This window comes from Cottoperca gobio, chromosome 1, assembly GCF_900634415.1.
Source record: "Cottoperca gobio chromosome 1, fCotGob3.1, whole genome shotgun sequence".
In the NCBI taxonomy this organism is placed as follows: domain Eukaryota; kingdom Metazoa; phylum Chordata; class Actinopteri; order Perciformes; family Bovichtidae; genus Cottoperca; species Cottoperca gobio.
This window is the reverse complement of record NC_041355.1, coordinates 23,952,324-23,971,112: the sequence shown is the minus strand read 5'-3', so window position 1 is coordinate 23,971,112 and position 18,789 is coordinate 23,952,324. Positions and strand designations below refer to the sequence as shown.

At 39.2% G+C, this 18,789-nt stretch overlaps 1 protein-coding gene across 1 annotated transcript in view; it reads right to left on the bottom strand.

Annotated features, from left to right (window-relative positions):
- The window catches only part of sorcs3a (sortilin related VPS10 domain containing receptor 3a), a 207,764-nt gene that overhangs the window by 88,177 nt on the left and 100,798 nt on the right, over positions 1-18,789 (bottom strand). The window contains exons 3-4 of the mRNA XM_029437432.1: positions 15,063-15,162; positions 7,266-7,424 (exon numbers count right to left, since the gene is read on the bottom strand). Of these exons, the coding sequence (XP_029293292.1) occupies positions 7,266-7,424; positions 15,063-15,162 (259 nt within the window). The remainder of the gene's footprint in view (positions 1-7,265; positions 7,425-15,062; positions 15,163-18,789) is intronic.

Below are 18,789 nucleotides of genomic sequence, written 5' to 3'. Positions count from 1 at the left end.
GGTATTTGCATAGTCTAAAACTGTCAAGGCTACATTGGTAGTTTAATATGTCAGGGTTAAACTGCCAGAATGCTTCATCAGGACTTTCTCTGAATACAAACAAGGGAAACACTATAAATGCTTTCCAGAAGAGGTTTTAAAAAAAAATGCTATCCACATATTGTTGGGGCCTAGGATTCCGTATAAGGGGATAGGAGGTTAATTAAGGAGGAGGTTGATTGTTTCATTCTTGACCTTGAAAAGGTTGAAAAAATAACCACTTGTTCTGGAACTTCCTACCATGGTCAAGAATCAGCCGTCAACCTCAGCGTTTAGGCCAACAGGGATGATTTGTCCCTAAGGTGCTCAGAATCATGGAAGTTTCAATGTTCCAACAGTGGCTCAGGAGGTAGAGTGGTCGTCCAGTGGTCGGAGGGTCGGTGATTCGATACCCTGCAGTCAGCATGTCAAAGTATCCTTGGGCAAGATACTGAACCCCAAATTGCTCCCGATGGCCTGAGTGTGTGAGTGGTCATCCCTACTGACGAGCTGATGTACACCTTGTATGGTAGCGTGTATGTGAATGGGTGAATAGCAAAGATGGGAAAAAGCGCTATATAAATGCAGTCCATTTGCAGTCCATATCTGCTGATGAAGACAAAGACCTAGTGATACAGCTTGAAGCTAAAGTTATTTGAGCTGAGACTGTTTCGTCAATTCACTCTGTCTTCAATACACGCACACAATATGAGTTCATAAAGCATAACACAACTTAGCTAATATTGTGCATTTTGTGGTTCTATTTCTGTAACAAATTAGCATTAATTAAATAGCCAAAATCAATCGACATGCAGTGAAATCTGGGACTTTTACGGCCACTTGATAATCCAACACATCAGCCCATTGTCCATGAGTGGTAATGACTGAAGTATTATCTTTAGCAAGGGCTACCAAGTAGCAGATAAGTTTAGTCTCATTGCCACGAAATGCGCTCTGCTATTGGATCGGCAGTACACGTCCATCTGCTGTTTTGACAATGGAGTGACAATACATATCTGCTATTCCATCAGAACAAGTTACTCCATCTGTTCTGCCTGCTTCTCCTTGCCATGTAGCCGTCAGTGCTTTACTGTATCCATAATTTCCCTTTGATTTAAGAGCTTTCTCTGTTTCATCATGCAAGATGCAACAAAATCACAATCAAATATTTCCTGTTGAATCAAGCCATGCTTGACCCTGTGTCATCTCCCACTATCTCGCTCTTTTTTAACTTCATATCGGAAAGTTTTCTTATATGCCTACTCACTTGCACACATTCAGCTCCCACACAGATGCTCCCCCATCTTACGCTTATTAAGCTGTTCTTTTGTGTGGTCTTACTCTCTGTTTGGTAGTGAATATGCATTTTCACAAAATTGATTATGACCCTGACTAATCTGCTAATGTTTTTTTTCTTTCTTTTCAATACCAAGCATACTTCTTCCACCGTCTAGAATGAACCTGCCAGAGACAGCTCCCTCTATGATCATTTAGTCATGATCTATAGTATTATTACTGTTTGACTCTGAGCCATCCATCACCTACCTAATGACATTAATCCTTCCATCTGTAGCAGGTTGCCAACTCAGTGTCGAGGAGCGCTTTGGTTGAATCCCATATTGTGTTCAAATGTAGACCTGTTGTGATTGAGACTCAGTAATATATCTGCTGCAGAGACTGAGACACCAGCTCCCTGCTACAGAAACCTCACCCTTAATGGATTGTTGTACCGCCAGTGGAAATACAAACACACAAATGAAATGTTTTCCTGGACCTCGGGTTTATTGTGTATCATCCTAAGGTAATGCAATTGCAGTGCAAGTGTACTATATGTCCGTGTGGATGACTTTTTATTAGGTTAGAGCTGAACCATAAGAGTCCCTCTCCTCGTTAAACTCAACACTCACCGTGTGAATATACACTGTTGGTTCTTTTTGTTTCTCTAGAGTTTCTTTATTTGCTGCTTGGGGTTCAAAGGAAATGTGATGATGGAGAATTTTAATTTGTCAGTGCAAACTTGTGTTTCTGCAAGCTGGTCAGACTACAGCAGACCAGCAGGAAATACACCTTCTGTGTAACAATATGACTGTAAACTAACAAGGGGTGAACACTGACTGGATGTGAAAGGTGCATTCAACCAGTTTTACATTATGTCTTCATCATAGTCACTGAAGTACTACTCAGTTACAGTGTCTTCTGTGACTTTGTCAAATCTGAGAAAAATAACCCTGATGATGTCATTAGGGGCTATCTTGACTTGGGTTGAAGACTACAAGTTTTTGAGTCACATTAGCTGCGTGAATTTAGGGATGGCAATGTCAGTCAGTCTGTCTGGTGGACCAAACTGAAAGTATGTGTACAGCTGTTGTCCCCAGAGAGGTTTGTAGTGAAATGTCTCAAAAACTATTTGATGTGTTGCCATAAAATGTGGTAAAGGTATCCATCATCCCCACAGGATTCTACAGATTGTGGGTATCCCCTGACTTTCAATCTAGAGTGTCCAACAGTTTTATAGTTTTCACTTATAAAGTAAAACTTATATGTTCTTTTGCTGTCACAAGGTACATCTCCCCGTTGTGGGACTAATAAAGGATTTCTGATTCTGATATCTCAACGGCTACAACATGGATTCCCACAAATCATGGTTCCCAGATGATGTACACTAACTATTTGTGTGATCCCCTGAATGTTCCTTTCTAGTACCACCATGAAATTGACCTTGTTTTTAATAAAATGTCTCAAGGGGTAAACGGTTGATTTCCCCTCAGGATGAAATTTAAGACATTTTGCGATCGTGATAACGCCATCATCAGGTCAAACGTGTTCCAATATTTGGTTTTCTGCAAAGCTATTGACATTCCCATCAGCCTCAGTTGTACATTGTGTTGAGCGTAAATAGCAAATGAAAATTATGTTAGCATGCTAAACTAAGATTGTGAACATGGTAAACGTTTTACCTGCTAAACATCAGCATGTTAGCATGCTAAGCATTGCTAAATGCTTTGTACAGCCTCAAAACATTGCTAGCGAGGCTGTAAACTATTGGTCTTGTTAAAAGAAAGGTTACGTTGCGAGTTGTGGGTGTGGAGTTTGAAAGCAGTTGTGGTCTGATAACAGATGCTATCAAGTTGCTTTATGGGAAGTGTAGCATTACAATTCTTTGGAGCTTGACTCTCTTCATGTACTAAAAGTCAGGATATATCCGACACTGCTGCACCAATGTTGACCATTTTTCTTTTAATTGGCCACTCACAACTTTATCGAAGTGCAATATTTAAAAGCACTTTTAAATAACAGCAACACAAGAAATATGGGGATCATAATGATGATAATAAAGATCAAATATGATGAATGACAAATACTAGTTGGGAACGTATTCCATTCTGTCATAGGTCAGGAATTAGGAACTAGCTTATTGCAAACAACATTTGACTATAGTGTACAGCAATGTACTCTTGCACTGATGCAATTATTAAATGAGTTACAGTAATTACTAAACAGTACATTAGAGTCAAAACCTTGTCTCTCGAGTTTGCTGAGGCGTAAGCAGCGATATGGTAATATTAATTGCCGTGATAGAAACATTTTGTTTACAAAACCCTACTGCAAGTAACATACTTGGATATATTTGATATTGTTTTAAGTCATTTTAAATATTATATATTATATGTTATTTCTTCTTGTTTGGATACATGTATTCATCTGCATTATTTCTTAAATGCTACTACATTTATACCAACACACCAAAGGAAATATTGTAGTTTTCACATCAGCTACAGAGCAAAAATAAAAATAAAAAGACTCATGAATAAGTGAAGAAATTAGAAAAAACACCCTGTTCTTGTAAAGGCTTTTGTCAAAAAAAAAGGATTTCTAGGCAGGATGCCTTAACACCCGGTCTACTGGGATCTAAGATGGTTCACATGGAATAAAAAAAGACAACTCCTATTTACTGTATGTGAAGAGAGTCTACCCTCTACTGTTCTTCTGTCTCAGTCTGTTTGCATAACTCACTCACTTGGCAGCACCAACATTGGCCTTATTCTGAGAAGCCAACTTGGGACTAAATCAATGAGTAATTGTCTCCATAAACCCCTCACAGTCAAGAAATGAGAGCCTGGAAGGTCACCAAGAGTTCTAAATCTAAAAATACCTCCTTTTAGTCAAAGAGGGGACTGACCTGAATGTTACATTAAAAAGAAATGTCATTAAAGAGAATCGAGAATCACAACAAATACTTCACTCAGGCCTATTTGTCCTGACATGCTTTCCAGTGTCTCACTAAAGACTTTCACTCCTGCCTTAAAGTTAAGTCCTCAGAGCTACCCTTAGCCACGGCTAAGCACCAACTTACAGCTGATTAAATTCAGAATGAACCAGTCTGAAAAAAGGAGCTAGTTACAAGCTGAAAATGAGCACATTAAAGCTTTTCACTGCTGGCTCAACAGTCAAGATGAAGTGTCGAGGCCTGCGAGGGAAATAAGGTTGAATTAAGCAATCAATAATATCTGTGTAAACCTCTTTTAACTAACTAGATGAAGAACATATTCTCTTTTCGCAACAACAGCCCTGGGAGGTGGTTGCAGTATGTGGAAACGACATTCATGAGTGGAAAGAAAATGGGTTTAGCAGAGGTGGTAATTATGCCTTGCCCTTTTGCTTTTAGTTCCAAGCTGTCGTAGTGATGATTCAAATTAAAGCCACATTAGTCATACCCTCATAATACCTGTAATCTTCATTGCACGCACTGACCCCTAATATTCAGTTGCCAAATCTAAGTCTCAGCTACCTCCGCCTTCTTGAACTGTTCTACTCTGCTGCTTGATGTATATCCCACCTTCATGACTGAGAAGTATTTAATCAGTGAGATCAATAGCTGTTACCATCATTGATCTTGTGAGTCTATTTCATGGGCGAGTCAGGCACATCTCATATTTTGTATGCGCTGTAATTTTTATAGATACAAGCTGCTAAGGGCTGTTTTTAATTAACATTAGGAAAGACTGTTTTAGAATAATGTAACAGCAGTGACTTATGAGTAGTTTTTACTCATTGCAATCCATCAGAATAATTTCATGTTTTGCCCAGAGCCTTGACTGAAGGCAGACGGCACCTCTCTTTCAACCCAGAATTCATAGGGATTTAAACCTCTTGAACCGCCTTGTTCTTCTTAATAGTTACTTTTGCAGTCTAAGAGAGCAGCAGCAGAATTTACATGCTGAGTCTTAATGCTGGATTTAAGATCCTTGTGACTGTGTTGCTTTCTATGATCGAATGCTTAATGTGTGAAAATAAGATTAAGAGGCAGATGTGAAAATATGAGAGGAAAGCAAATCCCTATCGATACTAATTTTGCAAGTCATAACATCCACTGAATATAATACAACTAAAAAACAACTAAAGTACATAGCATAAATTTAAAATCTAGTGAACACAATCTACAGGTTCATTTACTTCTGCATTTTTATGTGAATCTTTTTGTATGGTTTTCGATTAAAATATTCAATAGTTCACCCATTGATGCAGGAACACATCTTAAATGCAGTAAAAACCACTCTGCCAAGAAAAACACTGACATTTGTCGTTGACAGGTTTGATACAGCCACCACTGTTCACCAATCATAACCCTCCTGCACCATGTCCCCCCCTGCAGCCTGGTGGCTTTGGCTCTCGGGTCAGAGTTATTGACCCTAATGGCAGACCTTTGCTGGGTCCAATCTCAGAGCGCGGTTTGAAGATGCTGTGCAGAGCTCCATACCGTGTGACAAAGCCCAGTGAAGGTGAGGCAACACAAAGGGAGGCTGAAAATCATTTTAAGGCTCTGGTGTTTTTGGCTAATGTAGCATGCCATTACTTCTGAAATAAAAGCTCTTATTCAGCTTCAGTCAGACAGCCCGCTCTTAAATGATGACTGAGTCTCTGCTCTGTTCAGATAACAATGGGCCGGTCCAAAATGCAGCCAGGGCAAACAAATAACCAAATATAATGTTTCATTCACTAATGAAGTCATTCTGATGAGTTATGCACTCACTGCAAGTGTTTTACAATGAAATTGACTGTATTGACTGTATAAAGCCTTTTTTGTCTCCAGAGGAAGCTGAGTGAAGACTGATGAATGTCCTCAAGTGATGTCACTTGAGTCAGCATCATTTGGGGCTGAAGACTACAAGATTGAAAATTAAACAAATCACGAGGTGTGGAGCAAGAAAGAAAAGATCAATGTAGCCCACTGCTCATCTGAGGCTGCAGCCCACATTAGCTGCTAATAGAATAACCAACTGACTGTTGCCAGTCTTGTTGCATTGTGGGTAATGGGTGGTGATGGCCTAGTGGTACGCCTTCCAAAAAAAACACTAGAAGGTCAGGAGTTCAATATCAGGCTGCCACCATTGTACCCCTGAGCAAGGTACGTAACCCTGAGCTGCTCCAGGGAGACTGTCCCTGTACTTAGTTCAATGTAAGTCGCTCTGGATAACAGCATCTGCTAAATTACCTGTAATGTAATGTAATGTAATGTAATGTCGGTGCCAGGTTTTGACAAGGAAGAAGAAATGTGTGAAATGAAAAAAGACAATATGTCTGGTTCTGCTGCGTTCATTTTGATAGGACAATGTTATAGAAGAGCGATGCTACATTTGTGGAGAGTTCTATTAAACTTAACACAACTAACTGAACTAAAAAACACAAGTGTCTATTTTCCTTGTAATAAATACCAACTTAAACAGTTAATTCAAGAAAAGAAACAAAAGGATATATTGAAATGCTTCTCCCAAATAGGAGTTTGTGATTTGGCAAGAATGTGATGACTGCCTGGATACAGCGGAACATGACGACATGTTGACAACTTGCAGTTAGTTGTGCCAAGTTCTGAATTCAGTCATAGTCATGAGTACCATTATGCCACATTACTACGTGAAGGGTTTTAATGTCGAACAAAGGAGAAAGTGTTGCATTGACATAACCAAAAATCATTTTTCAAGATCAGAAAATGAGAAGGCCTCCTACTAAAATATGATCATATCAACTTATATAATAAGCGTTTATAGAAATAAAGGTCTGGTAAATAAAAACTCCACTATTGTAGAATTCATATCCAGCCAATGAATGCTTCCATCAGGTAATTAGCTAAACTAATGAAAACCACAGGCCCTATGAATATGTACTGAGGGAACACAGAGGTAGAGACGGCTCTGAGTAAATCACATCCAGATCATTGTGGCAACATTCTGAGAAAAGCACAATCTCACCTTCTGGTCGTGGCTGTAGGCTAAGGCCCAGTCCTCTTCAGTGGGATGGAATAAAAGGCTCAGGACGTAGAAAGTGAGGCGGTACTTCTGGTAACTGGCTCCCTCATCAGAGCTGATGAGCACGCTGCTCTCAAACTCTGGATCTGTCAACACCATAATCTGAGAAGTAAGAGGGATGAGAAGGATAGTGGGCACACATGCGAGGGAGTAGGTATGAGGTTGTAAAGACAGGAGAAGAAAGGGTTGAAGGGCGAGTTTGAGTAAAGGGGTGGGAAGATGAGAAGAGAGATGTTAGAGGCAGGAGCAGTGTCAGCACAAGAGGCCTGGCTTTTGGCACTCGTCAGACTTATTCTTGGCAAACAGCTCCTCTATATATCCAACTTCATTTCATGAGTGTGATCCTCGCGCTTTTGTTGCCATGGCTCTGTGGCTCTTCCTGTGCACTCAGAGGTGAAGAGTTTTTATCATCTCTCTGAACAAGATCAAGGTTGTGTCTCCGCATCAAGAGGCGAGATAGGGAGCTGACCAACAAGAACATAGGTGGATTTAAAAACCATGCAACACGTTGTCCTAATACAGGGGTCTTCAACATTTTTCAGCGTGGCGGAAATTTATTTTAGTTCACCCCTCTCCTTTCCTCCAATCTGTCTCTGACTGTAGGTGTGTGTCGCCGCCCTTCACGATACAGCGGAGGAGGGAATGTGAATGCGCAAAGCTAAACATTTGTTTTTAAATTAATTACAATTTTATTGCTTTATCTACAAATAATTTTGCGACCCCCCCTGCAGTACCTCCGCGGACCCCCTGGGGGTCACAGACCCCCTGTTGAAGACCTATGTCCTAATACATACAAAGAAGGTGATGGGGCTCGCAGTGTAGTCACTATTAAGTGCTGTACACAAGAGATTAAGCAGCCTTGCATGAATCTGCATATACAGCATGTTATTTTCTTTATCAGCGTGTCCTTTAGTATGTAATGTGTGAGCATTTCTCCATCCAATAACATTTTAATTTCAAATTTAACAGCACCACAGTTGTAGAAGCCCCTAATTTCATGCTTGGAATATTTCTGCCAGAGCTATCACAGTTATTACAGAATTCAATAAGAACAGGAATTGCACAATGCATTTTTCCTTAAACTAATGACATTTAGAGTCTTTGTGGAAGCATATAAATTGGTCACAGACATGGTCTGGGAATAAATGTTTGACACATCTTAAGAAAAGAGTATTCTTTTTTAATCAGCTATGCTATTGAATACATGTATTCATTTATAAAGAAAAATATTATCAGAACATTGCACTGAATATTTTGCAATGATGAAGGCTAAATAATTAAAGTCATTGTCATTGTCATTATTCCACATAAATCAATAGTGTTCATTTAAAGTGTATATTCTGCCATATGCTATTCTAGGGTGAATATAATCCCATATCCTTTCATGATCAGAATCATAACCAGAAAAGCTTGCTTTTTGGGCTTTAAGCTTGTGAATCACAATGTGTTTCATTTAAGTCACAAGTAAGTAAAAACACACAGAATGGAAGATGCACGTGGTAAATGTGGATCAAATTTGGCACAAGAGGTAGCAAAGTGCTACTATGTAAACTAGTGTGCAAAATCCTTGTCTTTTTATTATTACAACTTAATTAACTGATGTATTTGAAATCTAGGGGACAGAGAGACAATGAGAGAAAATAAAGAGAAAAACCGCTTCACACTGTCCGCTTACTGCTTAAATATTTATTTACAAAATGTTGTGTAAAGCAGTATTTTTCATAGTTTGAGAAACAATCTGAAACACTAACATATACCTTATAATGTTATGGCAAATATGTAACGAAACAGTTTCTTATTGACACATCCCGCAGACACAAAACAATATTATAGTAGTCATGTTTGCAGCATTCGCAATGTAGCGCTTTCTGGTGACATGATGAATGCAAGTTATATTAATATTAACTTTAGCTGCTAACTGTTAGCTTGGCTAGCTATCGGCTAACTTTATATGTCTACTACTTGGTGGTGGTGAAGGTACTGGGTGTATCAAAGTCTATTTGGCAGAAAACAATGAAACGAGGTTGATAAGAGTTGAGTTTGTGGGCCAGAACGGCGTAGAGCCGAGGGGAACTGCAGAGTCGGGTAATAATTCTCTGTGGGTTTGTGGCTATGAGTGAACCCCACTACAACACTTAATCATATGTTCCATTATCAATATGAGAATATAGACTGCTACAGCTTTAAATGTGTATCTCTCAGTCTTGAGTCTTTTATAACTTAAACTACAACATCCACTCCTCTACAAGTACTGTGAGGCGATCGTGGCCCAAATGGCTGTTTTTTCACGTCAATTAAATTTGAATTGGAAAAACAGCAGCACATTTGTCACTGACAGAAATGCTAGCCCTCTTTCCAGAGCTTTAACCAGGATCCCTCCCTGGTGGTGATTTAGATAAATTGTTTTTCATTTAGCACCAATAAACAGGCAGCTCATTCTTAACCTGGTTTTCCATGTGTTCCCCAATCTTGCATTTCATTACGTGTCACTATGCAGTGACCTCCTGATATCTGCCGGTGTCTTTGGAGCCTGTCAGATGTAATTAACAGTTTTTAAGTAGTAATCATAATCTATAATACTATAGTGAGCAACAAAGTCTATTGTTAATGGAAAATTACATTGTTGAGTCAAATGTCAGGACTTTCAGTTAAATAGAAAAGTAGAAAGGCCTTGAAGTGTACATTTCATCGACACATCTACTGTTCTATTCAAGCCTTATACTCAGTCATGAGTGTTGATTCCCCTCTCTATACTCACTATGTAACGAGATCCCTCAATGGTAGTGATTTTAGCTAATTAGTTCTCAAGCTGATTCAGGGAGGCTCAAAATGTGCTCTTTATTATGGGAATGTGGGCCGAGAAAGTATTGTCACATTAACTTCACTTTACCACCATGTAAGTGTGAAAACTGTTATTTCCCAACCTTACACATTATCATAACAAGCCAGTTTATGTCTGTCGCCGATTACAAAGAACTCACAACCAATGAAGCCAATACAAAGGCAGGAATAGGAGCAGTGGCCAATTTCTCTCCTGCCTACTAAAAAAATCAGCCTCAAAAAATAATTACTCACTTCCAAAATCACAGTGACCGATAGCATTAGCAGGAGGTGATTAAGATTTCCAACACAGCAAGCACTCTGCCTTTGTGAGGAAGCGGGCGAGTGAGGAGGGTAACAATACTAAATCAATAGAGGTTGGAGGGATAACCGTTGTGTTTTATCAGCCTGATGTTGAGCTGTGCATAAGCTTGTGCACAGAGATAGAAGCCGATGGTTGTCGGATCATGAGGTTAGTGGAGGTATGGATCAGAGACAGAGGGAAAGAGACACCCTGCAGCAAATGAATCACGTCAGGCCAGATCAATTGAGCTTAGTCTGTCTTTGACGGGAGGTTTTAACTGAGTTGTTGCTGCAATATGCTCATTAACCATGGATCAAGACTTAATCACCCACATCTAGCTATCATGTTTTCACTGTCTTGCTTCCCCAATGGCATTTTAAATGTGCATGTCTTTATTTTTAAATTAACCCAATCTACCAGCCATTCAATCAAACTCTTCAAGGACTGAGCGCACTTTCAGCTCAGAAAAAGACATCAAAATACAGCAGAGAAGATTCATGGGAGATGTCATTTTCAGAGGCCTTGCGTTAAATGTCATTACAATCATTCAAATCTGTAATGTGACATTGTAAAAGGTCATAGCTTCAATGTAAGAGACAAAATTCTACATAGGCTTCCAGAATCGTCACAGTGGACGTATAACGATTCCTTTATTGTGGTTGAAAGGAATATCTCAAAGAGTAAGAGGCGATTATATCTTACAGTGAGTGATTAGGCATACGGAATGTTCTCTTTATCCGGTAGAACACATGCGTATGCTAAATAAGGCCACTCAGATGCAAGGAGGCAACAAAGGGATGTAGCCAGCAGACAGGCAAACTTTTATCCGTCTACGGGCTGGCAAATGGAAATAATTAGATCAGCGATAAGTTGCGAAGGGAGACTTGGCCCCGTGGGCAGAGCCAGAGGTCAACCATTAGAGCAAAATATTCTCCTAAGATTGTTACTGTAGTTCTTGTCTGTGATGACTCACTGACACACTAACAAAATCAATTAAAAATATGTAACAGATTAAAAAATAAATATATATCTTGAATACATGTCTGCGAAAACCAGAACTGTATTGTGTTATCTACATCAGGAGTATTGTGTGGTACATGGGTGAATTCTCTTTTTCCTCCTTAGGGGGTTAACAAAGTTCATCTAATCTTATATAACTGAAATAAGAAAAAATACCTCATGAGCAACAGCGAGAACCTTAGGGACTACATGCCTGCGTTGCCCTTGATGTGGAATTACATTTTCTCCACATAATATAGGCAGCAGGAGTGAGTCATGAGGAGTAATCAGCGCTGGCTATGATCTGTTCTTTGCCCTGATGTGGTTTAGCTTAACACTCATGAAGCATGCAAACGTATTCAGGGTCAGTACCTTGGCTCGGCCTTGGAAAAATAATGGCTGATGTACCCGAGCAACCTGCACAACTCTCTATTTTCTGTAAATCTGTTGATGCCATGCAGATTTTTAGGGTAGGTCAATCTGGACAAAATTATTATTTTCAAGTTCATTTTTAAGCTTTGCAACACCTATTGTATCGCAGGAAAACTCAACTCTATCCCGAGGCCGTGACTTGTTCTCAGCCTCATCATTATCCTGAGGTCCTCGTTTTTCATAGATCCTTGTATCTGACCTGTTATCTCAGCTGTGTATTCATTTTCAGATGTGTTCCAGAGAAGATAAAATTCTGCATACTTGTTTAATTAATCTATTGCACGTCTGTCCGTCCAGGGAGAGGGATGCCCTCCCCAGTCGCTCTCCCTGAGCTTTCCTCCACTTTCCCCCCGCTAATTGGGTTTTTTTGGGAAGTTTTTCCTTATCCGCTGCCAGGATCTAAGGACAGAGGGTGCCAGATGCTGTTCAGACTGTAAAGCTCCCTAGGGCAAATTTGTAATTTGTTATATTGGGCTGAATAAATAAAGTTAGATTTGGTTTTGAAAACTGAAAACAAACTCTTTCACTCCTAAACTAAACAAAAAACAGATATGAAATATATGTTATATGTCTAAATGTTACTGGGTCTTGCGACGTTGAATTGCCCATTTATGTGTTTTAAAGCAAGATTACAACCAAAGCAACTTTGGTTGTAAGCGGCAGTTAAAGCGGCAATCATCAATATAATATTAGTGTGAATATTGGAGCTACATTTGTAAGGTGGCCACAAACACAACCTTAAATAAATGATAAGGTTGCTCTGTAACTGTATCTGAAGTTGTTTCAAAGACATTTCAATTAGACAACATGACTTAGAGCAGGGGTCTTCAACGTTTTTCGGGCCAAGGACCCACAAACTGGTGAAGCGTGGTGCAGGGACCCCCTACTGTATATATTGTATAGAAGAGGCTTGAAGAGGTCTGTGCGACGGGGGTGTGCTGACTGTGCTGACTGTAGGTGTGTGTTGCCGCCCTTCGCGAAGTACAGAGGAGGAGGGAATGTAAATGGCAAAGCAAAAACATTCAAAGTTATTTTGTAATTGCTTTATCTACAAACAATTTTGCGACCCCCGTGCAGTACCTCAGCGGACCCCCTGGAGGTCTGTTGAAGACCTATGACTTAGACCTTATGGAATGGATGAGATGTCTCCTGCATGTTGACTTGGTGCTTCCTGTCACCTGCTATATATATATTGTGACAGTAGCATAAGTAGAGAAGTGTGAAACAAATGCACACTGAGACATGTCAATATCAATCTTAAGTTAGCTAATATTAGCCACTATAAGCCACAGTACTGGTTATGCCGGGGCAGGTACGGCTGTAGCAACAACATGGCTGAGTGTACTGAACTGAACATTCATGAATTTACTTCTTCATTTTCAAGAGGAAACATGTGTTATTTCTTCTTTTAAAATAATAATTTTCTCCATTTAATAATATGTTAATAACTTTTTTGTCAAAAATAAATCCAAAAGAATTATCCATGTACAGTAAGAATCATTCAATCATCATTTGTTTTTAATATAATGTTCATGAAAAATATCTAATATCGATTATGTAGTTAGTGGTTACTTACTTTGTGATGACTCTTTTGGTGTTGAAATGGTGCAAATATTCAAAGAATGACTCTTTATTTCATCTACTTGCCTCTAATTGTCATGTCAAGCTCCCCGTTAAACTATAATGCTAATGTCTCTGCGTTTCCAGAGGAACACGTCAGTTTAACGCTGTGTAAACTTCATCTCCTCTATATACAATCTGTTGCTACTGCCAGTAGAATGCAAACATGAGCTAGGTTAATTAGTATTTTTATGTGATCCTGCTAATTCCTAGATACAGTATGTCAACTGGAAACCCATTGATTTGGAACCAGCCATGGGGCAGTCTAGTCCACAGATGGAAACTAGTCTCTTACTTTAACTGAGCAGCTTACAGCAGTCTCACCTCTTGGCTACAATTCCCCTTGTCTATCAAGTTGTTGCTCGGAGCACCAGACGAGTGGAGTTCAACACACGAGGGCAAATCAGATTCACTGCCCGATGCTGTGAGTTGTGAATCACAGCACAGGAATGTGTGGGGATCCAGAATGTTTCCTATATTTGGACCTGTACAGTATTTGATGCAGGAATGAACATTATCATTTGGGGGATCAGTTACCTGCACAATTCCATATAGCTAATGTGCAAGCTGGATGTGATTTGTTCGTAACAGGAAGGTAAGGAAAGGTCCTTAAACTATTTCATTAAATTACATTTACAGAACATTGAGGCAGATGGTAGAAAACGCAGTGCAAACCACATACTGATCAGTTAACTAAATTCTTAGAATGTCAGGAAAAAAAAGAAATGAAAAGTAATTGACAGAACTCTCGGGCAGATTTACAACGTTGGCAGATGGTAGGCAGCTGGCAATGCTCTTACTTTTCTGTATCTTTTTTGTAGCCTTAAATTCTTAAAATTACACTTTTGATGGTTGCCAGAAACATCCATTTGCAGGAAGGAGGCAAAGCCATAAATTAACACAATGTCCATCATGTCCACAGTTAAACGGTGCACCATAAATTCTCAAATAAAAGGTGGTATGCCTTTTTTTTCTTGAGATTGCTTTTGCCTTTTTCCTTACTCACATCACTACCTTGAAGCATCAAATCAAAAGCCTACCAACAATCGGAGGAAATTCTCTATTCTTCTATTCATTTGAGGTTATTAATGTAGCTTAACAGTGATCAGTGATACTGATATTTATCCTGTACACATGACATCTATTGCCCGTCTGTCCGTCCTGGGAGAGGGATTCCTCCTCAGTTGCTCTCCCTGTGGTTTTTAACATGTTACTCCTTTAATTATGGGGTTTCTTTTAGGAAGTTTTTCCTTGTGTGATGCGAGGGTCTAAGGACAGAGGGTGTCATAACCTGTACAGTCTGTAAAGCCCACTGAGACAAATGCATAATTTGTGATATTGGGCTATATAAATAAATTGGATTTGATTTGATTTGATATCATGTATCAGGTATCAGATACAATTATTTTAATTAAATAACAGAGTAGTACATTTATATCTACGTATGTATTTGCTTCATTTTGTTTTACAAAACACTGGTATTGGATTGGTACTAGCTGCAGAAACACAGCTTGTAACAGTAAGCTGCAGAAAAACTGAAAAATCCATGACTTTCAACATCTCACCTTTCTCTTGTTAGTGGGACAGACGTACAGGTAACTCAGGACAGTCTTCGATCCCACTTTGTCATTCATTTTCTCGTACGTGGAGCCGTAGTCGGTAGATCTGAGTGGGGGAAAGAAAAGGGAAATACTGTAGTAGGTAAACTTGACATAATCACGATAAAGTTTGCTGACAATCTAATGGGTAAATAAACAGACTAAATATTACTGGGACATTTCTCCTTTCAAGTCAAATGCTATTGATTTCCCAGTGATCAAAAAGAATGCAAAATCACACCCCAGGGAAAGACAACAAGCAGATGCAGGCTGGTATGTTACTGTATATATAGTTCCTGTGTGCGAGAGTAAAACCTCTGGCAATACAACAAAAGAAGGTAAACCAATCATCTGTAGCTGCCAACAGAAACGAATCATTCGCAAATGTCTGGGGACTCGGCACTGTAAATAATTAATTCTCGCCCGATGACTACTATGAAATAAAATATGACGAGTGCAAAAACATGTGGATGTTCCTGAACCCATGGGCTTTAATAATTTAACAGTGGGAATGAGCCTGTTAGCCAGCCTAGTCCCTAGAAACTCCACATGAATCCATCATCACTAGTTAGTACCAAATCTGCCTTCAAGTAGAATATTACAGCATTTACAGGACTGCATTCGCTTTCCCATTTCTTCTGTGGAAGCTGTATCCAGGATTTACACATATTTCTCTCTGTAGGGAAAGAAGCACCCACCCACAACTGTGGCATAACTCCCAATTGGACTTGCAGTCCACTTCACGGTGTAGTGAGGAAAGTGAAGATGATACCTATTTCAGCGTTTGTTTCTTTTTTTAGTCAGAGCCCGCCGCTTGTGCTCCTTCACCGGGAACAGAGTTTTAGTGGGAAGAGATTTCTCTCATTTAAATTCACTCCAGAATGCCTATGAGACGCAGTAGTTACTATGATTACAAAGCACAATAATGAGTCAGGCAGACAGCATCATTTCCTCAGTATATTGGAGTGGAGGTATGCGGGGGGGGATGTGCTGCAATGAGATCCTGATTTGGAGTAGGGGTGGTGAACTATACCGTTGGCCACTGTGTAACACTGTTGGAGCCTCCTGAGTGAAGACTTCATAAATAGCATAGAAACATATGTTGCTTTTGGCATGACATGGCTAAGCACAAGTGCCAGGCTTCATCTTCTAGTCACCGTAATGCATATGGTTAGACTTCTTTAATTGAAAGTGAGGATATCTTTGGCGCAGGCAGCAGGGAGATGTCAGCTCTCGGATGTGGACCAAGATTAAGTGTGAACCCAGCAAACATTCATCCGCTGCACAGGAGAGCTAATATGAAAAGGAGAATGAGCTGATTTTATTAGAGAAGATGGCAGAATGACAAAAGAAAGGTTTCCACCCACATCATATCTTTTGGACTGGTTTGCAATATGAAACTAAATTAGAAAATGGTCAAGGTGGGCAGCATCAAGGCTGCAGGATGGGCCAGTGGCTACACTGTACAGTGTCTAAAAGGCAATCGTTTGATTCCTAACACAGGTGAGTCATTAGCAAGACACTGTACTTACTGCTTCAAGTGTTCAAAAGCATCAAATGTGAAAAGATATGTGTATTGCGTTAAGTCATATTACATGTAAACAATGCAGACAACATCAACAAAATTCAGCCATGTATATGTTTAAGGAGTAAAGAAATGCACTATTATGTTATTGTCGTTTTCACATGAGGCCATTTTTCAGGCTCTTGACAATGAAACCAATCAAATTCCCAAATGTAGAGATAAACTAGGGTCAACTACAGGGTGTGGAGATGAAAAAAGCAACACCTGCATACAGTGTAGGTCGGTACAACACAATATTTTTTTTAATAAATATTTCCTCTGCAATACTTATAATATTCTCATCATATTTAGTGTAAGAGGAAACATCTTTAACTCTAAAGTTCTCTACTGTGACCAGAATCTGTTCACTATACATGGAAGAGCATTTTTCTTTATATATTTTACTTTAATACAATTAAGAACTTTAAATAACAACTCAGTCAATGTCAAACAATCGCTATAAAGCCTAACAAATACAATTAAGTTCTCCACAATTAAATTCAGACAAACTGAACATCTTTGTTATATACTCAGGGTGCATTCCCAGCCAAATGTGTCCTGCCCTTGGCCCTCTAATCAAGTTAAGTCCTCTGGAGCTGACAAGCCACACTTTTAGGCATCTTCTCGGTGATGCAGAGAGGATTATCCATGCTAATATTTCATAGTACATCAATTACTGCAGTGCCTTGTTTCTCTAAAAAAGGCCTTATGTTTCCATTGTTTTTAAAAAATGCCGGACTTTGAGCCCTAACTTACAGATGGTAGCATACTTCTTTGTTTCAGGTTCCTCCTCACTGATCATCTGTACAGTTAATAGTTGAGTTTCAGATTAAATATGTTTAAGGATTAAGGACTCTAGTTTTTTAATCATATTAGGATGTGGAAATCCAATTCAGCAATACCCTGTCCTCTCTATTCCTCTGTCCTCATATGGCACTTGAAAAAGTCCTATAAGAGTGAAACACCAGTACACGGACACTGGATCATCCACCACCTTCTGCATTGCAACACAAATAGGCAGGATGGAGCGTTGATGTGGGCTGTAATCCTGTACAGTGTCTAGTCAGACACTCTGGTGTCTGGAGGAAGGCATTTCTGCCTATTTGCTTTTTGCAAAACAGACGCAGGTCTGACTGGCAGCTGTCATTCTCTCACAGCAGAGCATACAGTATGTGGGCCTGACTATCTCAGCCTTAGAGGTGAAGCTTAGGTGAAATAATATATTCTATGTTATATATAGCTCTATCAACACAGTCTAAGTTACACAATTATGCACTTCATGATTTACGGCCAATGCCAACATTCAGTGCCAACACAGGAAGTAGTGTGTCCTATATATATGGAGAGATGTCGGAGGGTGGGTGGGCTGATGGGTGGCAATGCATCAGACTTGTAATGCTACAGACCTCAGTTTATGTCCCGTCACAGAACTGTACTTGCCTTTTTACTACGATTAACCATGATCTTCTCCTCACCTTATCCAAGTGTTTAGTTACCCTAACTATACCTCAACCATAGTTTTATTCCATAACTACAATCCTTCCCGAATCTTAACCTGTATCTTTGCAATACATTACTTTAATCATTCAGAATTCCTCAATTCACTTTTTGATACACATTCTCATTCTTACTTTTTGAATAAACATCATTTTTGTATCACTACCCTTCTAATGCACAACATGGGTCCAAAATGACCCGTATTTTTATTTATGTTATTCATGCATGGCTGAGTGTTTCTTTGCTATATATTTGGAAATACATTTTTTTAATCATTTAATATTCCAAGTATTCATTAAATATCTTGTTTTTGATTACCACAAATCATTATTTTCATTCTCCCTTTCTTAATTCATGAACTAAAATCGGCCAGAGGTTGTCCATTGTGACGGTCATCTGTGAGGCATGTATGCACTGAGATGGCAGATTGATCTGTTCCTAAATTGTTTTTATTTGATCAGTTTTCTTTTCTTTTCTTCATTCATGTTATACATTCAACACAGTTTAATACAGTTACACTACAGACACACTTACAGTTCAATATCTCACAGTTAGATACTGTTAGATACATACGGACATACGGCTATGTTATGTGTGAGTGTGACAAAGTGACAAATACAGATTTCAAATATT